This window comes from Salmo salar, chromosome ssa13 (assembly GCF_905237065.1).
Source record: "Salmo salar chromosome ssa13, Ssal_v3.1, whole genome shotgun sequence".
Lineage (NCBI taxonomy): Eukaryota > Metazoa > Chordata > Actinopteri > Salmoniformes > Salmonidae > Salmo > Salmo salar.
The window spans coordinates 113,680,878-113,692,974 of NC_059454.1; the positions used below are offsets into that span (position 1 = coordinate 113,680,878).

The 12,097-nt window shown below is 42.6% G+C and overlaps 1 protein-coding gene across 2 annotated transcripts in view; it reads right to left on the reverse strand.

Moving 5' to 3' along the window:
• galt (galactose-1-phosphate uridylyltransferase) overlaps nt 1–12,097 on the reverse strand; it is a 75,196-nt gene that overhangs the window by 13,117 nt on the left and 49,982 nt on the right. For both annotated transcript variants that reach the window (XR_006758349.1, NM_001140448.2), the window contains 2 exon segments: nt 10,851–10,983; nt 3,746–3,829 (listed from right to left, as the gene is read on the reverse strand). Coding sequence is in view for 1 of the 2 variants with exons in the window: in NM_001140448.2 (NP_001133920.1) it covers nt 3,746–3,829; nt 10,851–10,983 (217 nt within the window). In the remaining variant the exon portion in view is untranslated.

The following is a 12,097-nucleotide window of genomic DNA, read 5'->3' on the forward strand; positions in this document are numbered from 1 at the left end:
GGAAACCCAGCTGCGAGCTGCCCAGTGACGCAAACCTACCAGACGAGCTAAATGCCTTCTATGCTCTCTTCGAGGCAGGCACCAGTGAACCATGCATGAGGGCACCAGCTGTTTCGGATGACTGTGTGAACTCGCTCTCCGTAGCCGATGTGAGTAAGACCTTTAAACAGGTTAAAATTTGCAACCGGAAAACTCAGACAAAGTACTCAGAGCATGGGCTGACCATCTGTCAAGTGTTGTCACTGACAATTAAAACTTGCTTCAAGCAGACCACCATAGTCCCTGTGCCCAAGAATGCCAAGGTAACCTGCCTAAAAGACTATCGCCTAACAGCACACATCTGTAGCCATGAAATGCTTTGAAAGGCTGGTGATGGCTCACATCAACACCATCATCCCAGACACCATGGACCACTCCAACTCGCATGCCGCGCCAACAGATCCACAGATGACGCAATCTCTATTGCACTCCACACTGCCCTCACCCTCCTGGACAAAAGGAATACCTATTTAAAAATTCTGTTAATTGACTACAGCTCAGCTGAAACGCATGCAGTGCTGTAGGAAAGAGTTACGCATCAAGTCTGCTCTGGCATACAGTACAAGAAGGTACCAACACACGTTGCCCAGGGTGGAAGAGTGGAGTAGGTCGGCGACGCCGGTCAGCGAACCGTTTCTGGGAGAGGGACGCTTGATGGAGGTGCCGATGTGTGACCTCCCAAACCTCCTCGCTCCATCAAATCCACTTATCGACGGCAGGCACAGTTCCTGGCTCGGTCTCCCATGGGAACATGGGGGTTGGTACCAGAGGACACACTGAAAAGGAGTGAGGAAATCACCAAGGAATTCTGTGCATATTTGGCCCAGGCTAGATAGCGACTCCACTCGTGTGGTTGGTGGGTGTAGTGTTGGCGAAGGTACTTCCCTATTTCCTGACTCAGATGTTCCGTCTGCCCATTGGTTTGGGGATGGTATCCGGAGGATAGGCTGATGGAGACTCGGCCATATCTATAAACCAGGCCAACACCAGTAAGGGTCTGAATACTTTCTGAATGGACTGTATATCTATGAACCAGGCCAACACCAGTAAGGGTCTGAATACTTTCTGAATGGACTGTATATCTATGAACCAGGCCAACACCAGTAAGGGTCTGAATACTTTCTGAATGGATGTTCCCTCTGTGGCTGTGGATGCCCCTCCAGCTACCTCTCCCTGTCCTAGTCAATCAACTGCCTGGGCACAGCCTGGACCACCGTGGGCCCTCTCCGCTGGGCTGTGCTCTCTTGATCAGAGCTCTGTCCCTTTGGTTGTTGTGTCCTGCACACAGCCGGTGTCTCAGTAGCCCTCTTCTCTGCTGTTCTGTGGCTCTGGCCTCGCAATCTGCTTCAAGACACGACAGAGGCCGGATCATTCTGGCTATTGTGACAGGGAGTTCAATGGTGAGGCATATATCTGTACCTGGGGCAAAGACTTTGTGTTTTCCTGGGGAAAAAGTTCACGATATCAGCAGGTTGCTTCCCGAGGCTGTGAGTCAGTCACCAGGGGCTGATACTGTCATGGTTCATGTGGGGTCAAAGTTCAGGATATCACCAGGTTGCTTCCTGAGGCTGTGAGTCAGTCACCTGGGGGGCTGATAGTGTCATGGTTCATGTGGGGTCGAAGGGCATTATGAAGGGCAGCTCAGAACAGCTGGAGATGGATTTTAAAGAACTGATTGGGTCTCTACTTGACACCAACAGACGCCCCATAATATCTGGCCCTCTGCCCTCCCTAAATCGTGACATTGAACGGTTCAGCAGACTTTTATCCCTCCATAACTGGCTACGAGACTACTGCAGCTCTGTGGGTGTAATATTTATTGACACATTTGATACCTTCTGGAAACAAAGCTTGTATTATAAGGATGGAATCCACACAAATCATGTGGGTTCCTGGATCCTTTCACAGCATTATATGTCTGCGTTGAGACAATGACTTATCAATGACCCAAGTCCAGCTCAGTTAATCCCTACCATTGCGTTGCTGAGTTGTCATAATGCTAATTGGCAAGATTAGTAAATTTAGGCATGATAGCATACAGTAGGATGATATTAGATAGATGGTCTACAGTAGGATGATAGTAGATATATATCCTACAGTAGGATGATAGTTTATATATAGCCTACAGTAGGATGATATTAGATAGATGGTCTACAGTAGGATGATAGTAGATATATATCCTACAGTAGGATGATAGTTTATATATAGCCTACAGTAGGATGATATTAGATAGATGGTCTACAGTAGGATGATAGTAGATATATATCCTACAGTAGGATGATATTAGATAGATGGTCTACAGTAGGATGATAGTAGATATATAGCCTTACAGTAGGATGATAGTTTATATATAGCCTTACAGTAGGATGATATTAGATAGATGGTCTACAGTAGGATGATAGTAGATATATATCCTACAGTAGGATGATAGCAGATATATATCCTACAGTAGGATTATATTAGATAGATGGTCTACAGTAGGATGATAGTTGATATATATCCTACAGTAAGATTATATTATATAGCTATCCAACAGTAGGATTATATTAGATAGATGGTCTACAGTAGGATGATAGTTGATATATAGCCTACAGTAAGATTATATTATATAGCTATCTAACAGTAGGATGACAGTATATAGATATCCTACAGTAGGATGATAGTATATATATATCCTACAGTAGGATGATAGTATATAGATATCTAACAGTAGGATGACAGTATATAGATATCCTACAGTAGGATGATAGTATATATATATCCTACAGTAGGATGATAGTATATAGGTATCCTACAGTAGGATGATAGTATATAGATATCCTACAGTAGGATGATAGTATATAGATATCCTACAGTAGGATGATAGTATATAGGTATCCTACAGTAGGATGATAGTATATAGGTATCCTACAGTAGGATGATAGTATATAGGTATCCTACAGTAGGATGATAGTATATAGGTATCCTACAGTAGGATGATAGTATATATGTATCCTACAGTAGGATGATAGTATATATATATCTAACAGTAGGATGATAGTATATATATATCCTACAGTAGGATGATAGTATATAGATATCTAACAGTAGGATGATAGTATATATATATATATCCTAAAGTAGGATGATAGTATATATATATATATATATCTAACAGTAGGATGATAGTATATATATATATCCTAAAGTAGGATGATAGTATATAGATATCTAACAGTAGGAAGACAGTATATAGATAGTATATAGATACTATCATCCTACTGTAGATATCTATATACTATCATCCTACTGTTAGATCAAAATAAATAACACATATGGAATCTAGTAGTAGCGAAACAAAGTGTTAAACAAATCAAAATATAGTTTATATTTGAGATTCTTCAAATAGCCACACTTTGCCTTGATGACAGCTTTGCACACTCTTGGCAAAAGCTGTATTTGTCAATACAAAATTGCTTTTTAATTCTGTCATGGAAATAAATGTATTTCCTGTTAACAAGCAATTTATGGTTTCTATGTCTTTAGTTTTCCATGCGGTCCAATTTATCGGTGAATTTTGAAAACACTTTTGATGAACACATTTTTCAAGAAGCAAGACAATTCCCTCCAAGCAATTTGACAGCTGTTATAATCTATAATAAATAATAGCTGTCTTTGGCAGTATAATCTTTTTTCATATTGTTTCTGAGAGTTGTTTCTCTCTTACCGTGCCAGCCCATGGAGTAGGGGAAGGAGATCTGAAACAGGTTATCATATTTAGTCAAGAGTCTCTTCATAATGGAGGCCAGTCCTGGAATAGAAAGAGTTAGAAAGAGAGAGTTCAGACTAATATACCTGGAGCAATCTAGAACACATTCATATACATATTAGCACTAACTACACTTCCTGGAGCATCTACATTACTTTCAGTACTACACTTCCTGGAGCTATCTAGAACACATTCATATACATATTAGCACTTACTACACTTCCTGGAGCTATCTAGAACACATTCATATACATATTAGCACTAACTACACTTCCTGGAGCAATCTAGAACATATACATATTAACACTTACTACACTTCCTGGAGCAATCTAGAACACATTCATATACATATTAGCACTTACTACACTTCCTGGAGCTATCTAGAACACATTCATATACATATTAGCACTAACTACACTTCCTGGAGCTATCTAGAACACATTCATATACATATTAGCACTAACTACACTTCCTGGAGCAATCTAGAACACATTCATATACATATTAGCACTAACTACACTTCCTGGAGCTATCTAGAACACATTCATATACATATTAGCACTAACTACACTTCCTGGAGCTATCTAGAACACATTCATATACATATTAGCACTTACTACACTTCCTGGAGCTATCTAGAACATATACATATTAGCACTAACTACACTTCCTGGAGCAATCTAGAACACATTCATATACATATTAGCACTTACTACACTTCCTGGAGCTATCTAGAACATATACATATTAGCACTAACTACACTTCCTGGAGCAATCTAGTACACATTCATATACATATTAGCACTTACTACACTTCCTGGAGCAATCTAGTACACATTCATATACATATTAGCACTTACTACACTTCCTGGAGCTATCTAGAACACATACATATTAGCACTTACTACACTTCCTGGAGCTATCTAGAACACATTCATATACATATTAGCCATTTCTACACTTCCTGGAGCTATCTAGTACACATTCATCTGCATATTAGCACTTACTACACTAGATATTAGCACTAACTACTTCCTGGAGCTATCTAGTACACATTCATATACATAGTAGCACTAACTACACTTCCTAGAGCTATCTAGAACACATTCATATACATATTAGCACTTACTACACTTCCTGGAGCTATCTAGTACACATTCATATTAGCACTTACTACACTCCCTGGAGCTATCTAGAACATATACATATTAGCACTTACTACACTTCCTGGAGCTATCTAGAACACATTCATATACATATTAGCACTTACTACACTTCCAGGAGCAATCTAGAACATATACATATTAACACTTACTACACTTCCTGGAGCAATCTAGAACACATTCATATACATATTAGCACTTACTACACTTCCTGGAGCTATCTAGAACACATTCATATACATATTAGCACTTACTACACTTCCTGGAGCTATCTAGAACACATTCATATACATATTAGCACTTACTACACTTCCTGGAGCTATCTAGAACACATTCATATACATATTAGCACTTACTACACTTCCTGGAGCTATCTAGAACATATACATATTAGCACTTACTACACATCCTGGAGCTATCTAGAACACATTCATATACATATTAGCACTTACTACACTTCCTGGAGCTATCTAGAACACATACATATTAGCACTTACTACACTTCCTGGAGCAATCTAGAACACATTCATATACATATTAGCACTAACTACACTTCCTGGAGCTATCTAGAACACATTCATATACATATTAGCACTAACTACACTTCCTGGAGCAATCTAGAACACATTCATATACATATTAGCATTACCTACACTTCCTGGAGCTATCTAGAACACATTCATATACATATTAGCACTAACTACACTTCCTGGCGCTCAATCTCTCTCTCTCTCTTAGACGGTGTCACAGCCGCACGTACACACACACACACACACACACACACACACACACACACACACACACACACACACACACACACACACACACACAGAGTCTGCTGGGGGAGGACGTCTCGTAGTTATGGTTGGAATGTTTGATACCATTCCCTTCACGCCAATCCAGTCATTATTATGAGTCCTCCTCTCCTCAGCAACCTCCACTGACACACATATACACACACACACAAACACTCCAAACAAACCACACTCCAGGCTGCATAGTTTATTATTTCCCAGAATTAACCTTCTGCTGATATTTGGATCAAATGAAATATGTCCTTCAAGGGCACCATACTGCTGGGAAAACAAACTAACCCACCAAGATAATTTTATGACAACACAACAGCTGCCTGTCATTTAAAAACAATGACAATAAAACAGGACAGAGGAATCTGTGTGAAAACACCTGATTTCTTTTCAAGCAACAGATTATAGAATGAGTCACATTCATGCTCCAATAATCCCCAGTCTGTCCATGATAACACCATTACTGATGCAAAGATTAAATTGTGTTTCTCGCTTTACAATACAGATAAGCGGATTATATTATTACGGACTACAAAGGGAAACACAGACGTGAGCTGCCCAGTGACACGAGCCTACCAGACGAGCTAAATGCTTTTTACGCTCGCTTCGAGTCAAGCAACACTGAAGCATGCACGTGAGCACCAGCTGTTCTGGACGACTGTGTGATAACGCTCTCGGTAGCCGATGTGAGCAAGACCTTTAAACAGGTCAACATTCACAAAGCCACGGGGCCAGACAGATTACCAGGACGTGTACTCAGAGCATGCACGGACCAACTGGCAAGTTTCTTCATTGACATTTTCAACCTCACCCTGTCTGAGTCTGTAATACCAACATGTTTCAAGCAGACCACCATAGTCCCTGTGCCCAAGAACACTAAGGTAACCTGCCTAAATGACTACTGACCCATAGCACTCACATCTGTAGCCATGAAGTGCTTTGAAAGGCTGGTCATGGCTCACAACACCATTATCCCAGAAACCCTACACCCACTCCAATTTACATACCTCCTTAACAGATCCACAGATGATGCAATCTCTATTGCACTCCACACTGCCCTTTCCCATCTGGACAAAAGGAACACCGACATGAGAATACTATTCATTGACTACAGCTCAGCGTTCAACACCATAGTACCCTCAAAGCTCATCACGAAGCTAAGGACCCTGGGACTAAACACCTCCCTCTGCAACTGGATCCTGGACTTCCTGACGAGCCGACCCCAGGTGGTAAGGGTAGGTAATAACACATCTGCCACGCTAATCCTCAACACCGGGGCCCCTCACAACAGTGGTAGGCCTGATCACCGACAATGATGAGACAGCCTATAAGGAGGAGGTCAGAGACCTGGCAGTGTGGTGCAAGGACAACAACCTCTCTCTCAACGTGATCAAGACAAAGGAGATGATTGTGGACTACAGGAAAAGGAGGACCGAGCACGTCCCCATTCTCATCGACGGGGCTGTAGTGGAGCAGGTTGAGAGCTTCATGTTCCTTAGTGTCCACATCACCAACAATCTATCATGATCCAAACACACCAAGACAGACGTGAAGAAGGCACGACAATGCCTATTCCCCCGCAGGAGACAAAGGATTTGGCATGGGTCCCCAGTGTCACGACGTGGCCCTTTTGGGTGTATATCGTGGCTCCACCCCTCTCTCATTCTCTCCCCACATCAGGTTTTACAACAGTCATAAATTCCTGGTTAGAACTGCCATGCCGTATTGAGGGAGAGAGTCTATGGATAACAAAGAGCTTCTCTTGTAAAAACTCCTAATCCCCAAAATGGGAGAATTAAACAATATTTCTATTTTTGAGAATGTGGACACTTAAGGGACAGTCACGTCGAGTATGTTTCATTTGGTGATCTCATGAAGGACAGGAAACCCACATAACTGTATCTGTTAAAGTGTACATTTCCCAGCTGTCAGGTTTACATCTGAATGTTGTATAAGATGGATGAATAAGTATAAGAATACTTTTGAAAAGATAACAATGTGATTTAGTCTTCTAAATGAGAATTGGTTGTTTTATGGTAACTTATGCACAGTCAGTGGCCACGCCCCTGTGAGTCAGACATTACGTCAGGCGTCATGGCACCGCCCTTTTCTACTCCAGAATAAAAGGACACATGACATAATGTACATTTAGTCAAGATAACGCAGGGACAGGGAGTTCCCATGCTGAAATGGCTGGAACTCTGAAACTTTCAAAAGAGAAGAAATACTACTCGATGCCAAAGAGACCCACGGTAAGCCGGACGTCTCAAATGGTTAAGAAGACCAGAAAATATGGAGCCGATGCTACATGTTGAAATGGTTAAGAACTGCAACTCTACCAATGGACAAGACCAGAGAACGTGGAGACCATTCCCATGTTGAAATTAGTTAAGAACTGCAACGCAACCAGAGACTTTTCTGTCGATTCGCTTTAGCAGATGGACCGGCGACCACAGAGAGAGACAACAGGACATACGCTCGTAAATATGTAAATTGCAATTTCTTTTCACATAAGCGGTTGTTCGTATTCAAAGTATTAGCATTTTCTATGAGTGTAGTTATCAGCTATGAGTGTCCTGCTCTTGAGCGGTCCCTACCCCATTTCCTTTGTCTACCAAGCCGTCATATCAGTTTCGTCTACTAGGCACTTTTTCTTTGTATCATGTAGCACCCAATGTATAACTAATTGTAGGAATTGCTCCAGCAAACTGTCCAATGCCCGGTCATGGCGTTCAGCCAACATTTGGACCCCTTCCATAAGGCCACGAAGCAGTTCCTCGTGCCTCCCGATGGTGACTCCTTGGGAGGAGATGACGTTGTGCAGCTGGCCCGGGTCTGCTGGGTCAGTCATTGGCAGTTCGTACAATCAGGATAAAGGTAAGACCCGGATGCAGACTGTGTCGAAGTAACAATGTTTATTACAGCAACTGGGGCAAAGGTACCGGACGGCAGGCAGGCTCAGGGTCAGAACAGGCAAGGGTCAAACCATGAGGATGAGAAAAGAGAGACTGGGGAAAAGCAAGAGCTGATACAAAAAAACACTGGTTGACTTGACAAACAAGACGACCTGGCAAAGGACAAACAGAGAACACAGGCATAAATACACAGGGGATAATGGGGAAGATGGGCGACACCGGAGGGAGGTGGAGACAATCAAAGATGGCCACCATTGCTCCTGTATACAAGAAGGCAAAGGTAACTGAACGACTATCAGTTACCTTTGCACTCACTTCTGTCATCATGAATCACTTTGAGAGACTAGTCAAGGATCATATCACCCCCATCCTACCTGTCACCCTAGACCCACTGCAAGTTGTATACCGCTCCAAAAGGTCCATAGACAATGAAATTGCCATCACACTGCACACTGCCCTATCCCATCTGGACAAGAGGAATACCTATGTAAGAATGCTGTTCATTGACTACAGCTCAGCATTCAACACCATAGTACCCTCCAAGCTCATCATTAAGCTTGAGGCCCTGGGTCTCAACTCCGCCCTGTGCGATTTGGTCCTGGACTTCCTGACGGGCTGACCCCAGGTGGTGAAGGTAGGAAACAACATCTCCACTTCGCTGATCCTCAACAATGGGGCCCCACAAGGGTGCGTGCTCAGCCCCCTCCTGTACTCCCTGTTCACCATGACTGCGTGGCCATGCACGCCTCCAACTCAATCATGAAGTTTGCAGACGACACTACAGTGGTAGGCTTGATTACCAACAACGACGACGAGACAGCCTGTAGGGAGGAGGTGAGGGCACTCGGAGTGTGGTGTCAGGAAAACAACCTCTCACTCAACGTGAACAATACAAAGGAGATGATCGTGGACTTCAGGAAACAGCAGAGGGAGCACCCCCCCATCCACATCGACGGGTCAGCAGTGGAGAAGGTGGAAAGTTTCAAGTTCCTCGGCGTACAAATCACGGACAATGGTCCACCCTATCTCTAACCCTAACCCTAACCTCAGGAGGCTGAAGAAATTTGGCTTGTCACCTAAAACCCTCACAAACGTCTAGAGATGCACAATTGAGAGCATCCTGTCGGGCTGTATCACCGCCTGGTACGGCAACTGCACCATCCACAACCGAAGGCTCTCCAGAGGGTGGAGCGGTTTGCACAACGCAACACCGGGGGCAAACTACCTGCCCTCCAGGACACCTACAGCACCTGATGTCACAGGAAGGCCAAAAAGATCATCAAGGACAACAACCACCTGAGCCACTGCCTGTTCACCCCACTATCATCCAGAAGGCGAGGTCAGTACAGGTGCATCAAAGCTAGGACCGAGAGACTGAAAAATAGCTTCTATCTCAAGGCCATCAAAACTGTTAAACAGCCATCACTAGCACCGAGAGACTGCTGCCTACATACAGACTTGAATTAATTGGCCACTTTAATAAATGGATCACTAGTCACTTTAATAATGATGTTTACATATTTTGCATTACTCATCCCAGATGTATATACTGTATCTTATACCATCTATTGTATCTATTCTATGCCGGTCGGTCATGGCCCATCCATATATTTATATGTATATATTGTTATTCCTTCCCTTTACTTAGATGTGTGTGTTAAAGGGAGTTGTTGTGGAATTGTTAGATTACTTGTTAGATATTATATATATTAGCTGCACTATTGGAACTAGAAAAACAAGCACTTCGCTACACAAAATTATTATATTTATATATTGACCATTGTTACAGTGTTAATATGTATAGATTTTATTTATATTATTTATTATGACATGTATCGTTTGTCCTACATTGTTGGAGCTCAGAGCTGCACTCTGTAATAATTACACCTGCAACCCTGTACATGTGATTATTCAGCTTCTCATCTAATAAAAACACTGTCCTGGTTACCCAGATTACATCACTACTACACAGCTAGGACATGCTGTTTCAGAGGAGGAGGTTTCACCAGGGATGGTAGAATGAGTGGTTTGTGTTAGTAGTGAGGTTAAAGGTCACGGTGACATAGTGAACTGTAAGAGAGTTGAGTTGTGAGGGTCAAGGGTTAAGGGTTTAATACAGTAGGTTACAGTGATGTCAGGGGTTAAAGGTAATGGGTTAGAGTGAGATCAGAGGTCGTACCCTCTCTCTCCTGGGCGGTGAGGTTAGTCAGTCTCTGGACATGTCTCCGTGGCAACAGCAACGTCTGGAACGGCCAGGTGGCCCAGTATGGAACCACAGCCAGCCAATCAGCATTCTGCACCACTACACGCTCCTAGAGAGAGAGACATAAGGAGGGGGAGATTGAGGGATAAAGATAGAAAAAGAGGGAGAGAGGGTGAGGAATAGAGAGAGACAGAGAAAAATAGAGAAAAGGAGAGAGAGGGAGAAAAATAGAGAAAAGGAGAGAGAGGGAGAGAGATCGAAGTAGAGAGGGAAAGAGAGAGAGAGAGAGAGAGAAAGGGAGTGTGAGAGAGAGAAAGGGAGTGTGAGAGAGAGAAAGGGAGTGAGAGAGAGAGAAAGGGGAGAGAGAAGGAGAGAAGGAGAGAGAAAGGGAGAGAGAAGGAGAGAGAGAGAGAGAGAGAGAGAGAGAGAGAGAGAGAGAGAGAGAGAGAGAGAGAGAGAGAGAGAGAGAGAGAGAGAGAGAGAGAGAGAGAGAGAGAGAGAGAGAGAGAGAGAGAGAGAGAGAGGGAGGGAGTGAGTGAGTGAGTGAGTGAGTGAGTGAGAGAGAGAGAGAGAGGGAGGGAGAGAGAGAGAGAAGACACAGTCAATCAGTATTCCAGCACTTCTGTGGTAAATAGAACAAACAGTGAGACTCAACAAGCAGCAACAGTCCAGAGGAGAAACACAACCACTCTGCAACATAACAATCTGCACTGTTGCTACTTCAGCATGGCTAACGGGTGAGTGCTTTTCAGAACAGTGTTACAATGACGAAAAGAAAGGAAACATTCATATTAACATATCTTCCTGAGGTCCACAATGCTTCCTCCGATCAACCAAGCAGCAAACACCTGATTAGAAACACCACAGCAACAACACAGGACAGAGAGTAAAGACAACAACAAAAAACACAATAAAAATATGCATTGTCACACACTGGGTACGTTGTTGTATGTTTAGTAGTATGATAGGTGCAGTGTAATGTGTTGTTTTACAGGGTCAGCCATACAGTAGTAGTACGATAGGTGAAAAGAACGGACTGCATAATACTACAATACACTATAATACTGTACTACTATTATACCACTATAATACTGAACTACTATTATACCACTATAATACTGTACTACTATTATACCACTATAATACTGTACTACTATTATACCACTATAATACTGTGCTACTATTATACCACTATAATACTGTACTACTATTATACCACTATA